Genomic DNA, 19,849 nt, shown 5'->3' with positions numbered 1-19,849 from the left:
CCAATCAGGAGGAGCAGGAGCCAAAAAGTTTGCAGGGACAAAACAAGCCTCAGAAGGGTCCTTACCAGGCTCAGCAAAGGATGGTCTCCAACGTACCTCAATAAACACAAGCCACCTACGCAAGCAACAAGGGACCCTTCTAGTGGCCATGCCTCCCACCAGGATCTTCTGCCTCTTGCTTGGCTCTAATCTTGGTGACAATTGAGTATCTAGCACCCTGGTAGTGGCACACGTCTTTAATCCCAGCACTGGAGAGGGAGAGGCAAAGAGATTCTGTGAGTTCAAGGCCAGCTTGTTCTATACAGAGTTCTAGGACATCCTGGACTAAATAGAGAGACCCTGTCTCAAAAACAAAACAAATAAATAACCAAAAAAAAAATCTTAAGAAGCTGGAGAGATAGTTCAGTGGTTAAGAACACAGGCTGCTCTTGCAAAGGACCCCAATTTGGTTCCTAGTACCCACAAAGCCGCTCACAAACATCTTTAACTCTAGGTTCTTCTGGGTTCTGTCAGCACCAGGCATGCACGTGGTGCACAGACATGCAGACAAAACACTCATGTATAATAAAATTAATATTTTTAAGTTAAAATAAAAATCAGCCAGGCGGTGGTGGCGCACTCCTTTAATCCCAGCACTTGGGAGGCAGACGCAGGAGGATTTCTGTGAGTTAGAAGTTCCTTTGGGAACCCGGAGGAACTGGGGAATGGAGGGGCTGCAGCACCACGGCCAAGGAGAGCTGAACCCCGCCTTGAGACTCACTAGGCCGGAGGCCCGGCCCTCGGGCTGCCCCGGCGCCTCCTGGGAGATGCAATTCCCACGCGCGCTCCCAGAGGCCTGTGCGCGAGCAGGTGCCAACGGTGCCAACGACGCCAACGGTGCCGAGGGAGCGGCCGTGTCCTGCTGAGCCGCCGAGGATCAGGCTAGCCCCGAGGCGGGACGCGCAGCACCGCGTCCCCCGCCACCGTGGCAGTGGTTTACCATTGGTGAGTGCCTCTCTCCTCTCCAGGTCCAACCCCCTTGACCTCCTACCGTCCTAGCGGGGCCTGTAGCTGTCTAGGTTGGTAGCCACACGGTGAACCTTTTCCGTGGACTGCCACCCCGGAAGCTCCAGCTTTCTTTCCTATCCCTCTACCTAGGAAGCTTATTCTCAAGCCTCCCCAACCCTGGCCCCCCTCCAGAGCAAGCCAGCCCCCACTCTCCTCCTCCCCCCGATACTCCCCGAAGTGGGGGAACCAGAAGCTTAGTGCAGGTAACTTGCCCTTGTCCTTCCATTGCAGGATCTGAGCTGCCACTCACTGGGCAGCGCCTTAGCTGCTGTATTCACCATGCTGAGGGAGGCAGTGGACATCCTGCCCAGAGAAGCAGGACGCCCACAGGAGCGTGCCCACCCTCACCAAGGTGAGTGCTCTGTGGGAGGAGGGCCAAGCTAAAAAACCTGGGAATGGGAGGCCAAACGCCCTTCCTTCCTGTTCTGCCCCGCAAACACACCCCCTACACCCCTATGCTCCCGGACAGTTTCTGCTGGTCCTAACTGGTAGTTGAGGAGGAGCCACCCAGTTCACAGAGCTGAGAGCCAGCCCTGGGCAGCGCTCTTACAGAGGGACATGGAGGATGCTGGACAAAGGAGGGAGAGAGAAATACCATTCATTGCCTGTGGGATGGAATCTAAAAGTTTCGGGGCTGGCCTTGAGCCCAAACTCCTGTTTGTTTTCTAGCTAAGGATGTGGTGGGAACTTGAAATCTGAGACTTCCAGAAGATCCTGGCCACCAGCTGGTGCCTCGCACAGAAACCCCCGCAGGTCCTGCCAGCACCGGACCTTTGCTCTTTCTCCTGTAGCTTTGCCTTGGCTCAAGACCCATCTGCACCAGTGCTCTGGTCCCTGGGAGCTCTTTTGGAGGCCTGGCTGTCCCTGGGCTCTGCAAGAGCAGACAAGATGTGGGTCTTGTTGGGCCCCGGTCAGTCCTGACCTGGGAGGAGAAGACTGGAGTCTGTATATCTGACTTAGAGATGCTGTGAACAAATCACTGGAGATAGCCTGTGTCCCCTTGTAACCAGGAGGAGTTTCAGCAGGAAATTCAGCCTAGCCCTGGGGGCCACAGCCTCTGCCTGATGAATGTAATTTCAAAGGGGATGATACTTCCCAAGCATCATTGTGTCAGACACAAGGCCAGGACAGAGAGTTAATAAGCATGGTGAGAGTGGAGAAAAAGCTGAGATGTCTTCCAACAGGCAGGCCCTGGGGAAGGCTGCCTGAAGGAAGAGGTAGCCCACGAACCCTGCAGGACGTGGAGGACAGAGGACTGGGTTTGCCTTTCAGAACCCGGTGGTCTGATTTCCACAGAAAATTCCTATAGTAATTGGATCCCTGAGATCCCCCAACATGGGAGGGAAATGGGGATGTGGGAAAGGGTAGCATAAAGCTTCTCGTTGGAGGGCGTTGGGCTGTGCCAGTAGGGCTCAGCTAAGTCGTCTTCTGTGTTTCCACTGACTCGTCTCTCCTCCTTTCCCGCTGGGTGCAGAGCCTGTGCGTGCTGCACCTTGATCCTGTAAGGCTTCCTGGTAGCAGCTTCCTCAGAACTGGAGGGGTAGGCAGACTCCATCCCATCCAGCCATACTCCCTGCTGTCCCTTGGTGGGGGTGCCAGGGGCAGTACCAAAGCAAAGGTGGGGTGTGGTGCTTGTATCCCCTCGGGTTCACTCTGTGTAAGAAAACCAGCCAGCAATGTCTGTTGCTGTATAACAAACTACCCCACAATTTAGCAGCTTAAGCATATTACAGGTTCAGTGGTTTAGGAATCCAAGTGGTTAGTGGTATCTCTGCCTGGTGGTGTCTCACAGGCCACAGCTGTGTGTGCTCAGGCTGTGGTCTCATGTGAAAGCCCAGCCACGAAGTACAGTTGGCAAGATTCAGTTCCTCTCCAACAAAATGCCAAAGGGCCTCATTTTCTGCTTTTTGGCTGGAGGTCTCACTTAGCTCTTAGCATGGGCCTATCCACAGTGCACCTCCCAATGTGACAGGTGCCTCCCACCTGACCAAAGCACAGGAAAGCAAATGAGGAAGTTTCCTCTTTATCATCCATCTGACTTCATAAAGGAAATTCTGGGATGTTTTGCTCTTTGTAGGAGTTCAAGCTCATACTAAAAAGGGAGCAGGTCTATACTGGGGTACATCTACCAGGAAGGGAGAGTCTGTTGAGGGCTACCTCATGGTTCATCTCCACAACTCTTATAGTGTCCTCAACTGTCTTGGACACAATACTGTGTTCAGTATCCTGTGTACTAGTGTCTGACCTTTTAAAGTCCTGTTACATCCTGGTATATGCATGTGGAAGCAGGCACATGCTTGTTAGAGCCCCTCTGCTCTCTGTTGACCCCTTTCCAGGGCAGCTAATTTCCTTGAATTTCCCTGTCTGGGTGACATAGAGCTTCCAAGCTGGGTTGCTAGGCTGTCCCTCAAGAAAGAAGCTTAGGCCCTCAGTTGATACTTCAGAGGTCCCTTAGACTGGGAGAAATGACGGATAAGCATGGGGAGAAGTCAGCCCTGGTGCCCTTGTCTGTATCCACAGGGGCCATACAGATAAGGCTTGAGCACAGCAGAGCCCATATCTCGGTAGAGAACCTTTCAGCCCTCCTAGACAAGGTCAGGTACTCTCACCTCCCTGTGGTCCCTGAAGGTTCTCTAAGCCTTTGATGAGCCATCGGTTCTGCAACACGGTGTTCCATCATACCATGGCAATCTCTGATGTTTCCCGCCTCCAGGTTCATGCAGAGCTGGCACCCTTGGCTGTTTGTCTATATAAGTAATAAACCTCAATCTATGAAGGACTGTTTGTACTGGGATGGAACCTGGATTGTTACACATGAGAAACAGTATCCACTGTCGCCTTGTTACACCACTACCCTGGGCTGATACCTCTTTATAAGGAATCTCAGCCCCCACCTTGCCCTGTGCTTGATAAAATGAAAAACTGGAGCATAAGAAGACCTTCTGTACCTCCTCTTGCTCAGTGTAAAATTCCTTTCTGCCTTTGTCCCCCTGCTCTTTTGGATATTTGAACCAGAATCACCCTGGCCAGCTCCCCGATAGGCCAGCATGTGAAAATGACAATGGAACTATCTTCTGTTCCGCATGCATACAACAAAGTTGACATTACCTGTATGTATACAGAATGTACCATTCTGTGCAAGACCTAGCCACTCCACATAGGTCAACCCGAGCACTGGAAAACACAGTAATCATTTGTTGCTAGAAGTGTAAAATAGAACAGCTATTGTGGGGGATTCAGTGGTTTCTCAGTACACAGAATTACCATGTGACCCGTGTGGCAATCCTAGGCATATGAGAGCTGTAACAATGCAACAGCTGTGTCCACAAGCAGAACTGCCAGCATCCCAAAGGTGGGAGCAACTTGAGTGTGAACTCTCAACAGGTGAACCCTCGAAATAAAAAGATACAAGCCAACATGACCAGTCAGTTACAATGGGACATTATTCATCCATGGTGGAGAATGAAGCTCAGACATAAGTACACATGAATGACTCTTGGGGGAAAAACCACTAAATGAAATGCAGAATAGTGTAGGATTCCACTTACATGAAGTGCCCAAAAGACAAACTCACAGAGGCAGAGGAATAGGAAAACTCAAATCAATGGAGGTAATCCAGAGCAGTTGTAGGGAGTGGGGTGTGAATATAACCAAAATACATTCTATGCATATCTGAAAAAAGCATTAAAAGGAAAATATGAAGACAGTTTTGGAACTAAAGGCGGTGGGACCCAGGACCCAGGAGTGTAGAGACAATAAATGAGGCAGACTAAAGTCCCATGCAGTAGCCAACTTTATTCAGAGCATCAATTCTGAGGATTAAGAATAATGTATAAAGTATACAATCACAAGGACAAGCTGCACTTGGCAAAAATGTTTTTCCATAGAGGCATATAAGCATTTGATTGAATGACAGCAGCAAGCAATAATGAGAAATCTGAAGTAAACTCATTCCTATCCGCTATACCTGGGAAGAGCATGAAACTATATTCCAAGAACAATTCTGTTTTGAAGAAACTGAGCTCACAAGGCTCTTGTTTTCTTGGGGTTTTCTCGAAGGACTCCATCCTTTGACCGTGTTTCTACAGTGATGGTTTGAGACATGATTGTGCTTAGCATCATGATTGCACATTAAATATGGTTGAACTTGTAACTTGGTGGCGGTGTGCAAGACAGGGTTTCTCTTTGTAACAGCTCTGGCCATCCTAAAACTCGCTTTGTAACCAGGCTGGTCTCAAATTCATATTATTCCACCCATTCAGTTCAAGGCCAGGCAAATTCCATGGTAGAGTGCTAACTGTGATCTCCTTCCGAGGTCATGATTGAAATGGCTTCTATGTGTGCAAAGTGCTCTGAATTTTCTTTTCTGAATCTTTGTTATATGGCTGTGTTTGGCCTGTGAAAGTCACTCAGCTTTATAATTATGATTCATGCCCTTTTCTGTAATTAGAGTTTGACTAACTCAAAGTTTACTAACCACACACCTGTTAGAATAGTTAAAACCCAGAATACTGAGAACAAATGATGGCGCAGATACGGGGAGCAGACACTCCCATTCCCTGATGGTGGAATGCACTGATGACTCCTCCCAAAACTAGATATACTTGCACTATATAATCCAACAAATGCACTCTTGTTGTCTGGTCAGAAGCAGAAGACTTAAGTGCACACAAATATCTGCACATGGACATTGTGATGGTTGACACTGAGGGTCAACTTGACTGGATTAAGGGATGTCCAAAAATTAGTAAAACATATCATGTTCTGAAGCAATTAGATCATGAGGCTCTGAGCTAGTGAATGGTTTAACCCTGTGGCAGGTTTAACATTTTTAAGAGATCGTTGGCAGGGGATGGCACGGTGGAAAATGGAAACTGGAGAGAATAGGTCACTGGGGGCTTGTCCTCTGGGATTATATCTTTCCCCGGTTCTTTCCTGTTGATGTTCCGCTATGCTTGTTCACTGTGAAGTGAAAACCTCCTCTACCACACACTCCCATTGGCATGCCTTTCTTCTGCCCAAGCAACAGACTAAAGGAAAGATGGAGTAGAGAAAATAGAATCTGTCAGGGACTTGAGGTGCTCTGATCACCCATAAACTATTCTAGGGATTACTGGAGCCCAGAGATCTAAAGATAGTAGGAAAACGAACAAGTCATGTCCAAAAGGGTAGCAATTCAAGCCTGGTGTGCATGAGATTATGAAGGGAAAGAGAAAAGAGAACTTAAGATCAAGTCAGAATTCCAGTTGCCAGAAGTGGTGACACAGACCTATAATCCTACCACTGGGGAGGTAGAGGCATTGTGAGTTCAAGACCAGTCTGGTTTACCTAGCAAGTTCTTGTCTCCACAAAAGAAGATAATTCCATCAAATAACAGCGAGATAGAAGTTGAGCCTGTAAACAAGGAGAGATGCAGCAGTGAATAGGAATAAAACCTGGAGAGACGTCTATACATATAAGGGAAAGACAGGCCAAGTGGCAATTCTGCCAGAATTCATGTGGGATGATGACCATTTGCAGGAGTGGGAAGTCACCAGCAAGCTCAGCCAGAGCTGCTTTGCAGAGATAGTGGGTGATGTCAAGTTGGGGTGGGCTGAGACGTGGGTGAGAGGTGAGGACAAGAGACAAAGTGCTGTTACTTCAAAATCCTTCAGCTGTCATGGGGGAGGTGCTTCTGTCTGAGAGCAGTGAAGACTTCAAACAGTGGCCTGGAGGCTGCTGGGCAGATCCACCTATTACAGCCAGAGAATAGCCGGAACAGATTTGCAGTGGAGCAATGACTTATGTTGCCTGCTGCACCAAGGGAGTCCACACGAGACGGGAAACACAGGTAAGGGGTTGTTGGGAAAAGACTGGTAGGATCTGGATGTGTAGACAAATTGATTTGAGGGTATGTTTAGGGAAGTGAGGTCTTTCATGTGTTGTATGTCAGGAAGAGGTGGTAATTCTATGGCTGGATCTTTTCTGAGACAGAAAACACACAGAGGACAAACTTGTAATTGGTAAAGCAGCAGCAGTTTTGGTGGCTGAGATGAGGGATGTTTGATATTTTTGTGGCTTGGACTGTCTTCTCTGGTCTCTATCCCAGTGGAACATCGGAGATTCATCCTGCTCCGGGTCGGTCTGAGGCTGCTTTGCCTGCTCAATCACACTGGGAACAGCGGACAGGTGCGGACCTGCCTCCCCTCGTCCGGCATCCTCAGGGTTCCGCTCCTGACACCCTGGTCACAGCACACGAGACCGCGCCAGTGCAAAGATGACTGCCACTGTCATCTTTGGGACCAGAAGCCGGTCTGGACGTCAGGCTCGGCCCCACGACTCCGCTCCTCCCGGGAAACGCCATATCCACAAGTCACGAGATCGGGTGCCCAGGCCAGGAGCGCTTGTGCGCTTGCGCAGCCCAACCCCGCCCCCGCGCTTAGCACTCTGGGTCGGCGGCTGCGCGGCGCGCGATTGGCAGGGTCTCGCGCGGTGACTGACGGCGCCGCCGCCGCCGCCGCCGCCCAGGGTAGCGCGGAGCCTCCGCTCCACCGCCCGCCGCCATGGACCTGTTCGGGGACCTGCCGGAGCCCGAGCGCACGCCGCGCCCGCCTGCCGGTAAGCGGCGCGGGGAAGAGGGCGGCGCCGGGGTGCGCGGCCTCCGCCATCTTCGCGCCACTGCCGCCTCAGCCTCGGCCTGTGCCTCCCGGGGCCGCAGCGACCGCGCGGTCTGGGTCCCGGCCTCTCGTGGCCCACGCACGAAGCCCCGCGCCGAAAGGTCGGGACACCCTGGGTTTAATTTAGCCACAGCAAGACTCCCAGCCGGGTGCTCTGGTCCCGGGCCTAACTGCGTGCTGGAAACCCCGAGAACTTAGAGAACAAGTTTCGACTCCTGTTCCCTCGGTGCGGGACTTGCACGGTCAATGCAGGGCGGTGTGGCCGCCCAGCTCGGGAGGCGTATGCAGCCCACGTTTGGGGAACGTCTTTGGCAGGGAATAGGAAGGTGGAGAGGACCAACCTTTGCCTTCAGGGCGTTCAGTTCTGATCTTAAGTGAAGAGATTATAAACCGTGGGAAACGCTAAGTACCCAGTGGCACGGTGCCTGAAGTCTAGTGAGACTGGGGAAAGGCGGCTTTTAGTGAGGGCTTCCCGAGATGGTTGCGGAGATTCTAGACAAGGAAACAATATGTTCAGAAGGGGCCAGGGCTCAGATCTCCAGCTTGCCGGAGCGTGGCGGGCTAGCATGGGAGAGTGCTGGGGTTTGGGGTCATGAGAAGGTGTTGTTCTGTCCTCTTCAGGGCCTGTGTATTGGCTTCTCAGCTGCGCATCTCCAGACTTTATTGAGATGCTTTGTAGTGTCATCTTTTTGCAGTTGCTTCTGGTAATGGTAGCGTTACTTGCTCCCACCAACCACTCTCATAGTAACAGGAGCTTCTAAATAACTACGCCTTGAGGCTGTGAATTTGACCCAGCCATTCTTTTTGAAGATAACCATCGTTAGAGTTTTGAATAAAGCTGACTTTATACGGGTAGTCTTACGTCTTTCACAGGAGTATAACCTGTATCTGAATGTGCTTTGGGCAGAGTTTGGATCACCAGGTGTACCTGGAAATCTGTCATCATTGTAGTCCCTATTGCTTTTCATCCAGAAGTTGAGTCTTCTCCAAGGTCAAGGCTCTCTTGACATGACATAAAACCTTAGAACTCCTTATTAAAACTTGGGATTTAGCAGATGGAATGCAGAGGGCCCAGGCTGACCTGCTTGTATAGAGGCAGTGGGGTATTTAAGATCCTTTACTCCCTAGGAGTGCATTTGGGAAGTGCTTTCTGCTTCCAGGAGGACGCTAACACTGTTACAGTGTATTCAAGTTTTAAAATAAGACAGGCTTTCAGAATTTGTGGAGGACAGGAAGCTGAGGGCTAAATCCTGAAGAGATTGGCAGAACTGAGATTCAGAGTTACTGTAGCAAGCAGTTAAAACAGACTAGATGAGCCTAGCCCTGGTAACACATCTGTAACCTCAGCACTCACAGAGGCCCAAACAGGAGGATCCTGAGTTCAGGCCAGTCTGGACCACATAGTGAGACTTTGTTTCAAAAAACAGCAACAGTACCCACAAAATAGCTACAAAACACCCTAACAAGAGGAAGTTTTGTTTTAATGTGTACAAGTGTTTTGCCTGCATGTATATTTGCATCATCTGTGTGCCTAGTACCTGCGGAGGCCCAGAAGGGCGTAGGATCCCCTGGAATAGAGTTACAGGTGTGAGCTGCCATTTCTGTGCTGGGAGTAGAACCTAGGTCCTCTGAAAGAGCAGCCAGTGCTCTTAACTGCTGAGTCATCATCTCGAGCTCTACAATGATGATTTAAATCATCATTAATATGATTTAAATGGTTTAATGTGATTTATGGTTTAAAAATTGATTTGCATACCATACTATTTACCAGTCTAGCTGGTGGTGGGACCTGGGGAAATGGAGCCAATAAATGAGGCAGACTGAAGTCTCATGCAATAGCCAACTTTATTTAGAGCATCAGACAATTTATACTCTGAGGGTTAAGAAGAGTCACATGAGTAAAGTGTACAGTCACAAGGACAAGCTGCACTTGGCAAAAATATGTTTTCCATAAAGGCATAGAAACATTTAATTGGGTAATAGCAGCAAACAATAATGAGAAATCTGAAGTAAAATCATTCCTATTCACTACACCTGGGAGAAGCACGAAAACACATTCCAAGAACAATTCTGTGTTTTGAAGGAACTGAGGTCACAAGACTCATGTCTTGTTTTCTTGATGTTTTCTGACAAGCACTCAGAATTCTCCTCACAGGACTCCATTCTGAGACCTGTTCCAGCATCATACTTTGTTTCAGTAAATTGAGGGTTGCTAAGTGGTCAGAAGGACAAGACTAAATTGCATACTGACCCTCATACATGATGGATCAGTGTAACAGATTTTCCAAAATAATACTGGGGTCAATAAAAAAAAAATCTAGCCATTTGCATGTAGTGTGTGGAAAGTAGAACATAACTGTGTCTTCAAATCTGGCTTTGCACTACCCTTTTGCCTTCAGGAACTATTGGCTTGTATGTGTAATAGGTGATGCCTCCTGCAGATATTGTATGGATTAAAAAGTATCAGTATGTTTAATGGAACACATGGCCCAGGTTGGACCACATACTCAGGGCTTTGCGGATGTTGGCTGGTTAACATCTGTGAGATGTGCACTGTAACAGCTCTTTAAAACCAGTTGCAATGATTTTGGAGTGTATGGAGGAAGATGATGCCACCACTCAGCACAACAGGCATGTTTTGTTGAATTCTTTGGTTTGGTTCTTTAGTATCAAATCTTATGTTCACACCCACAAGACTTAAATTTTTATGGCCTGTAAGTATGTGTTAAATGTTTTCAGATATTGCACTAAATTAGCAGGCTTTATCCCAGGACTTAAAAGATTTGGATAGTTGAGCATATCAGTTAAAAGAAAAAAGATCTATCTTTTGCTAAAAGGGATGTTGCTTATTTATATAAGTAGTGGAACTTTTCTCTTAGATCCATAAAATGCTTACGTGGGTTGTTTAGTTATGTAGAGTGGGGTTCACTTGTTTGGTTGTTAAAACCTGTGTATTTAAAACTCCTGGTGAATGTGGAGCTAGAGCATAAAGGTAGAGCACTTACCTAGTATGTGTAAGGCCCTGGGTTCAGATCTGGTACCAAAAAGCAAAAATACCTGATTGTCAGCCTGGGGCTATTGCTCAGTGGTAGAGCACATATTTAGCATGAGAAGTCTTGAGTTCAATCCCCAGCACTTCAAATAAAACTGATGTTTAATTGTTAAGGATTATTTGACAGGCTAACTTAAAAGTGTGTATTTTAGGGACTAGTGTGAAGACACATGTCTGTTATCTCAGCACTCGGAGGCAGAGGCAGGCAGATCTCTATGAGTTTGGGACCAGCCTGGTCTATAGAGTGAGTTCCAAGATAGCCAGGGCAGCACAGAGAAACCCCATAATAATAGTAATAATAGTAATAATAATAAAGCAATTGAGGAAGAGCCTGGACATCGACTTGTAGCCTTCACACATACTTGTATACATAATGCATACACACATGTACACACACCCACAGACATGTACAGTACCCATCTCCATGGGTATTTATTTGAAAAGTATTGGAAATACAAATCTAAAATAAAGGTTGAAATATCAGAAGACATATTACACTAAAACTTAATGTATAAGCAAGATAAAATGCAAGTCATAGAAAGTTAAAGTGAGTGAGAAAATAATAAATATATATTATACAGGATTAATATATTAATATCTAATGATTGAAAAATTCACAGAATTAATAAGACAACCCCTTAGTGCATGTCTTTAATCCCAGCACTTGGAAGGCAGAGGTAGGCAAACCTCTTTAAATTCAAGGCCAGGCTGGTATAGGACTACATAGCAAATTCCAGGACAGTCTTGAGTATATAGTGAGATGCCGTATCAAAAACAAAACAAAAAAGTCTCATCATAATATATAATATCCAGTAAACATAGTTCCTGGATATAGATAATTGGGGGGGGATGATATTAGCTGTGATTAGAAGGGTGCATAGTTTATTTTCTATTAGTGTTATGAATCAGAGTTGCATGTTGTCTGGTGGAAGCTGACAACTGTAGCTCACATTCTTTGATTTCTATTTATTCAAAACAGTGCAAGGTTTTGGCTAATGAAAAGTTCCATAGTATAGTGTTTATGACCCACATCTCTTCCTGGCCTTTTGTCTAAGCTCAAATGTAGTATTTATAGCTACAGTATATTTTAAAGGATCCAACTACACATGTGTTTGAGTATATGAAGGGTGGCCGAAGAGATCCTCATTAGCCTGGGGTTATGTTGTAGGAGAACTGTAAAGTATGATTGGTCTTTGTAAAGTCCAAGGCAGGTGCCCGGCAAGAGTCCACACTGGGGAATCAGCCAACTGGGTTTGAATCTTCATTCCACTCCTCACAGCCCTCTCATTTGGGGCAGATATTTGGCCTTGGTGTCCCAGCTTCCTCTTCATTGAGTAGTAACAATATCTTACAGATCTATTACAGTAATATTTAGAACCCTTAGTGCCTTACAAGCAATGAGTGTTTTACAGCTGATCTCAGTTATGGGCAATAAAATGTGAGGTAATCTCACTGTGTTTGATTGAAGTACCTTTGATGGTATTCTAGAGTGAGAAAGAACAACATACTGTTCTTTAAGGGTACAGTTTGGACACTCTCAGTGTTAGGGCTGAAGAGGGGGACCAGGCTGGCATGAAGCAGGAAATCTGTGAGGAGTGCCTGAAAACTGAAAATACACATTACTTCTGCAAAGACAGCTTTCTCTATTGGACAGTGGTAGTAAAAGATCATGCTTAGAGGAGAAGGATTGGTTGTTAGGTTGGCCTCTTTGCTCTAATATACATGCTCCTCTCCTTAAGAGGCTTGGCTTCCTGGCATCCTAGCGTACTGAATGGAGTATGGTTGTCCTAGATTGTCTCATTTTTAAAAGATTTGTGTGTATGGGTGTTTTGCCTGTATGTATGTGCACCAGGTATGTCTGGTTTCCCCAGACATCAGAGGACAGTGTTAGATCCCCTGGAGCTGGAGTTATGAATTGTTGTGAGTCACCTTGTGAGTGCTAGGAATTGAACCCAGGTCCTCTGCAAGAGCAAGTGCTCTACCTGCCGAGCCATCACACCAGCCCTCAACCCAATACAGTTTTGAGTGTCAGCGGAATGGATATTTTGATTGTTAGGCCTTTGGAAGTGAGCTGATAGAATATTAGGAGTTTGGTAGAGGAATTAATACATAGACTAAGTACTCTGTAGTGTTCTACTTCTTAGGCTAGAGTAGTTCTTTGTGTCTGTGAGTTCCATAGTTGTCAATTCAATGTACCACAAATTGTAAGATTTTTTAAAGCTGTACTGAGCATGTGCAGACTGGTTTCTAGTTATACTTACTTAAATGATACAGTCTAGGGGCCATTTTTGCAGTATTTACTATGTATTGGGCACTCAGATAGTCTAGAGACAGTTTGAAGTATACAGGGCAATGTTGGTGGGTTGTTTGGGTAAGGTGACATCTATGTAAGATAGTGAACATCCCTGGATTTGGGTATTGGAGTGGTCCCAGAAGCAAGGGGCAGCTTTGCCTCCTATTTCCATACATTCTGTGTCTCTTGCGAAAATGAAATCATTTGTGATTCCTCAGTTGGGGGGAATCTTGACAGAGCATATTTTCTCATATGTAATATAGGAATAAAGCAAAAGAGATTTTGTTAACTTTAGGGTTTTTGTATATAGTAAGGTACTTCTGACCTAAATATCCCCAAGATATCCCTTCCTTGGGATTGGTAAATTCTACTTTTTGTTTTAAAAGAGGAGAATTGGGCTAGGGAGATGGTTAGTGGGTGGAGTGCTTGCCATGCAAATATGCAGATGAGTTCAGATCCCCACCGCCTGTGTACATGTAGGCAGAGAAGGCTTTCTGAAGCCAAGTGGCTAGCTAATGAGCTGAATAAGCAAGCTCTAGGTTCAAAAGACCCTGTAGAGAGATCAAAGAAGACAGCCAGCATCTACCTCTGGCCTCCATATACACCCACAGTGGCACTTGAGCACACACACATCCCCACATATAGACACATATGTCCACCACAAAGGGTAAAAAGGAGAATTGATACCCATCTGTCTTAGGGTTTCTATTGCTGTGAAGAGATACCATGACAACTCTTATAAAGGAAAAACATTTAATTGGAGTGGCTTACATTTTCAGAGTTAGGGTTAGTTGTAGTCCAACATGGTGGCTTGAAGGCAGACACGGTGCTGGAGACGGAGCCACGTGTCCTATATCTTGGCTTGCAGGCAAGAGGAAGTGTTCTGTTTCACTGGGCATGGCTTGAGCATATATGAAACCTCAAAGCCCACCTCCACAGTAACACTTCCTCCAGCAAGACCACACCTACTCCAACAAGGCCACACCTCCTAATAGTGCCACTCCCTTTGGGCCCATTTTCTTTCAAACCACCGCACATCTCATCTTTATATGGAGACCAAATCATACCGATGAATCTCTGAAATATAAATTTATCTAAGTAAACTGATTTACATGAGAGTATTTTTGCATGTGGTCAAAGAAACAAGCAGTAGGACAAAGATCTGAGTATTAGGTTCATAGTGCTAGGAGTTGAACCCAGTCTTCTGAAAAGGCACTGTAGGAGGTAACCATGCTGTATAGTGGTCATCTGTACCCAGCCATACATTCTGAGAACCCATGTAGATACTAAAAATGTAAAACTCTATGTTCCCTGTGCGTGGTATTGTGATAAAGTTGAATTTTTAAATTAAGCCTGGGAAGAGGTTGACAGTAACTAATAATAAAATACTTACAATATATCATAAGAAGTTGTGTTTTAAGAGCTGGAGAGATTGGCTCAGTGACTAAGAGCACTTCTTGCTCTTGCAGAGGATGCAGGTTCCATTCCTAGCACCTACATGATGGCTTGTAATCATCTGCAGCTCCAGTTGCAGAGGATCCAATGCCCTCTTTTGGTTTCTGGGTACCAGGCATGAACATGGTACACAGACATACATACAGACAAAACACTTGTACGCATAAAATTAAATAAATGTAAAATTTAAAGCTGGGCTGTGCTGGAACACACCTTTAATCCCAGCATTTGGGAGGCAGAGGCAGGTAGGTCTCAGTGAGTTTGAGGACAGCCTGGTCTATAGAGTGAGTTCCAGGATAGGCTCCAAAGCTACACAGAGAAACCCTGTCTTAAAAAACAACAACTGTGTGCTTTGGGGACATTCTTAAGTAAAATAAAAGTTACTTGAACATAAATGGTGTAATCCTATGGCTGTCATTCTGATAACCAAAATGGCCACTAATCACTAATAGCTTCCAAGTGATTAAGTGACGGGCAGCATGCAGAGCAAGGATTCCCTGCTTGAAGGGATACACAGTGGCTCAGGGCTGAGGGTAGCACAAGGTTTTATTATGCTGACTTAGAATAGTGTGCAGTTGAAAACAAGACTGACTTTGGAAGTTTCCTGTTTAATACAGTTGGACTGCAGTTGATACTGACTGACCAAAGCTGCAAAGTGTAGGTAAGGGGTCTGTTTACCCCACTCCATCAGTATGGTTTCTCCAGATTCTTGTGTGTTAATTCATATGTTTAATAGTTTAAGTAGAATTTTGGAAGCTGGGGAGTAAGGAATAGTGGTTACATTTTATGTGAAAAATGATAACGAGACATAAGACATTTATCTTCAGATTGAAAAAACAAAACAGAAACATTCCTTAGCTTTTTTCCTGAGGCCTGTCCATCCTGAAACTCCTCTTTTCTCCATTGATTGACATTGCTGGTGACACTAAGCTATGGTAGGTTCTCTCCCATTGCATACCAATAGCATTCAGTAGTACCTAGGGACCTTTGGAGGCTTCCTCTACTTCTCAACTCCACCTTGAGGTCCAAAAGTCATCTTTCCACTTTCAGTGATTCTCTTTGAAGGGAAGATTTGAGGAACATGGGTACATTATGTGTAGTTTAGTGGCAGAGCACACACTTAGCATGCTTTCCATCCTTAGTACTGGGGGGCAGGGAAGGGGAAGAAGAGGCTGGCGTGGCGGCATATGCACACCTTTAACCCCAGTACTCAGGATGCAGAGGCAGGAGGATCTTTATGAGTTTGAGTTAGCTTGGTCTACATGAGAATTTCAGGCCAGGGCTATATAGTAAGACCTTGTCTCCCTCTCCCACCCCCACCCCCCAAAAGGAAAAAAGTATCTTTTAAATTTGACACTTGCTCGGGTGTCATTTCGTTGTTTTTATGTTGACTGTGATTGTTGGAAACAGGGGCTCTTCCATAGTAAAGAGCTGTCCAGAAGAGATTTTAAAAGCTATGTCTGTTTAACAGAGGAGAAAGTCTGACTCGTAGCAAGCTGACTCTAAGCAGGGGAGGGCATGGTGTTCCCTGGGTGACCATCTGCTCTTTAACAGGTTTTCTGTTTTAGGGATAGAAGCACAGGAAGGACCCATGCTCTTGGAGGACCTGCCCCCGGCCAGCAGTACTGATTCAGGTACAGTCTTCAGGCTTTCCCAGGTGTGTGTCATCGTCTACTCATCCTGGGATTGTTGAGGTTGTCTCAATCTTTCTCCCTTTCCCCCATTTTTAACACACAGATGTTTTAGGTGTTGGCTGTCTTTAAGTTTTGAACCCATGGCCTCAGGTAAGGCAGAAAGACCTGCAGTAGCTAACTCTGAGAAGTGCTGCATAAACACGACGAGCAGTTTTCTCTGGTTCAATTCCGTATTTTACTAGTTGAAGTAAAATTCAGCTCTTTAAGACAGAATTTCTGTTTTCTTTGAAATCATAGGACTTTGAAATAGGTTCCGGATATTATTCCCTGCAGAATGAGTTGCACTGGATTGACACAAGTGTTGAGTTTGTCTCAATGACCTGTTGCATAGGTGTTCTGGTGGGATGGATTCTGAAACTGAAGCCTGGTTGTTCATTTTGGACTCACTCTGGGTTCTTCTGTGTTTCAGGATCTGGAGGACCTTTACTCTTTGATGATCTCCCACCTGCTGGCAGTGGTGATCCAGGTAGGCAAACAGATTCCAAGGTGTGGATGGAGATAATATTTCCTTTGCTACTGTGTAAACTGTATCCACAGGTTTTAGCAGGATTTTGAATGACATTGAAATGCAGTATAGACAAGGTCTATTAAAACTGAACAGGCACCTTCAGGTGGAGGCAGAGATTAGAGACCTCAGTAAGTCATTATTGATACATCACCGTTTTGTTTCTTTCTTTGCCTTCACCTGCTAGGCTGACTTTTAAGAATTAAGATCCAGGCATGGAGATGCCTGCCCATAATCTCAGCATTCAGAAGTCTAAAGCAGAGGGAACCTGAGTTCCACACTAGCCTGGGCTACATAGTGAGCCCATGTCTCAAAATAGTAATAATTTAAAAGGTCAGAAATTCACTCTGAACTTTGATATTAACCTTTTAAAAAAATTTCAATCTGCCTCATGATTTGCCTCATGTTCCCCACAGACACAGATATATGACAGTGTTCTGTTCTTTTTGTGTCCTGTTAGGGAAGAGGGAAGAATGATGAGTATACTGTTCAGTTACAGCCAAAGACTGCTTATTCCAGCTAGTTGACAGCCTCTTGCTTGGAGTTGCTGTGATGGGGACTGGGGAGAGGCTGCGGATAGTCCTGCGTTTTGTAGTTCCATTTGTTACCAAATAGAAAGAACACTTGCTACTTTTCCAAATAGATTTTTGTTTCACAGGTTTATCCCTGGGAAATCAATAGGCTTACTCAGAAAAAGCATTTAATTGTCTTATATAAGAATCACAAAGTTTTCAGGGCTGTGGATTCATACCAAAAAATTACAGCATGCTCAAATCAGTCAGCCTTGAAAATTTCCCTAATGAACTCAGTGCTCTTAATTATATGAGGGTTAGTATGCAAAACAAATGTTTTTATAGATTTAATTTAAAGATAATTTAAGAATAACAGTAATGACTACACAGCACTCTTGATTTACATATGGGGCGCTCTGGTGCCCAGTATTTTGGATTTCTTGGAAGACTGCTCATTCTTCTCAAGTGGGCAGAAACTATGTATGGGAGTTGACCCTGTGCTAGTCTGTAAGGTAAGTCCTAGTGAAGAGTCTTTCATATACAGACCATGTCCTGTGATGAGGTGGAATTCACCTGGAGGTCAGTAACAGCAGTGTCCTTTATTTTGAAATTAGAAAGGATACAGAAAGGAAAACTGGGACTCAAAAAGTAAGCAGCATGATGCTGTTGGAGAGACATTGAGGAGACTCTTGTAAACACCTGTAACATTTTCTCCTGAAGTTGCTTTTTTATGCAGGGTGTCATGTATTTTGTAATACCATTGTGGAAATACACCCTTTTGCAAGTAGTTGAGTCTTCTTTTTGGGAAAGAGTAGGTTGAGTGAATGGCCGCAGGGAACACTTACAGATATTTGACATAACAGACACCACAATAGATGGTTTATGTATCTTGTCCCTATCGACATTCACACCGTTCCTAGAGATGGTATACTCTCACCATGTTATAGATGAAGAAACTCTGGCGAACCTTATGCATTCCAAACACATGAGCACTGCTGGGGCAGTTAGGTATGGCTTGAATACAGAAGTAGGGACATTTCCAGCAGTACTCTGTGCCTTTCAGGTAGAGCCTGCCTTTTAACTTGAATTGAGCCTTTTAGGAACCTGTTACTTGTTTGGACTTGTTCAGAAACATATGAATTTGCTTACAGCTTTTGGAAATTTCCCTATCGATCATAAGGGTCTGTGAATGTAACACATCATGAATATGCTACAGGCTAAAAGTTTAAGTTTGTATACAAAGTTTTGCTAGTGAGAAGTCTCTGGGACAGAGAGACTCAGGTTCTCCATTCAGCCTGGATGTACCCTGTCTTCTACCTCCCCAACCATAAGCCCTAGCCCTAGGCCCTGTGTATGCTGGTTCTCGCCTAAAATGCCTTGGTGTCTCTAGGTCTTGACTGGATGGCGCCTGGTCCACTGGTGACCCTTTCTGCAGTCTAAAGCTGTTTCTGTCTGGCTTTTACTTCATTTCTAGGTTCTCTTGCCACATCAGTTTCCCAGGCAGTGAAGAACGAAGGGAAAGGAGCAAAGAGGAAAGCTCCTGAGGAAGAGAAGAATGGCGGTGAAGAGCTTGTGGAAAAGAAAGTTTGTAAAGGTTTTCAGACAGTTTGAAAATGAATGTATTAGATTTCATACCTTAAACATCCCAGAGCAAAACCAGTCTCGGCTTCCTAACTGTAGTACTTCTCTGAGTTTAAGAAGTGGGCTTGACCCCGCTTTTGCAAATGGTTTCTAAGACCGCCTTTGCTTTTCATGTACTTGTCTGACCTGACAGGAAACCAACCACATTGTTCCTCTGAGTTGAGAAGGACCTATTCTTTAGTCTTTTCAGAAATGGCTGACTTTTGACTATCCATTCTTTCTGACTACCAGTCTTTGTTTTAAAACTCTTGATTAGCTTTGACTAGGAGATGGCTGTGGACTTTCACTTTCTGTACTGACTGAGAGATGGCTGTGGACTTTCACTTTCTGTATTGACTGAGAGATGGCTGTGGACTTTCACTTTCTGTACTGACTGAGAGATGGCTGTGGACTTTCACTTTCTGTACTGACTGAGAGATGGCTGTGGACTTTCACTTTCTGTACTGACTGAGAGATGGCTGTGGACTTTCACTTCCTGTACTGACTGAGAGATGGCTGTGGACTTTCACTTCCTGTACTGACTGAGAGATGGCTGTGGACTTTCACTTTCTGTACTGACTGAGAGATGGCTGTGGACTTTCACTTTCTGTACTGACTGAGAGATGGCTGTGGACTTTCACTTCCTTCACTCTGTCATTTGCCTCAAGTCACCCCAGTGAGAGCTGGGGTGATGTGAGAGTACTGCTGGGACATGACCAAAGGCATCTCTCCTAGAAGTGAGTGCTCCAGGTGTCAGCAGGGAACTTAAACTAGCCAGAATCTAAAATTGACCCCATTCCATACTACAGCAGACTCCTTGCTCCTTCGCTTCCTCAGCTGGAATAAAAGTGACTGTTACCACTGTTGGCAGCCTGGAACATACAAATATACATTTTTCAGGGTCTCTAGCAGAGTATTTGGCAACTCCACTGATCTGAATTTCTTAGAAATGGGAGCTAGATTGTCAGCAGATTAAATTTACACTTAGGGATCTCTCTCCCAGGTCCTTGGTCCC

At 45.5% G+C, this 19,849-nt stretch overlaps 1 protein-coding gene across 2 annotated transcripts in view; it reads left to right on the top strand.

Moving 5' to 3' along the window:
- The first annotated feature begins 802 nt into the window (after nt 1–802).
- Ilkap (ILK associated serine/threonine phosphatase) overlaps nt 803–19,849 on the top strand; it is a 33,717-nt gene continuing 14,670 nt past the window's right edge. The window contains exons 1-5 of one of the 2 annotated variants that reach the window (XM_059278848.1): nt 803–984; nt 1,279–1,399; nt 16,072–16,137; nt 16,607–16,663; nt 18,689–18,808. In XM_059278848.1, the coding sequence (XP_059134831.1) occupies nt 1,327–1,399; nt 16,072–16,137; nt 16,607–16,663; nt 18,689–18,808 (316 nt within the window). In that variant the 5' untranslated portion in view covers nt 803–984; nt 1,279–1,326. Of the gene's footprint in view, nt 985–1,278; nt 1,400–7,540; nt 7,645–16,071; nt 16,138–16,606; nt 16,664–18,688; nt 18,809–19,849 lie in introns of those variants that run through there. The other variant, XM_059278847.1, reaches the window with a different exon arrangement.

Source organism: Peromyscus eremicus, chromosome 13, assembly GCF_949786415.1.
Source record: "Peromyscus eremicus chromosome 13, PerEre_H2_v1, whole genome shotgun sequence".
NCBI lineage: Eukaryota > Metazoa > Chordata > Mammalia > Rodentia > Cricetidae > Peromyscus > Peromyscus eremicus.
Note: the sequence above shows the minus strand (reverse complement) of the source record. Positions and strands in the feature narration are given on the sequence as shown.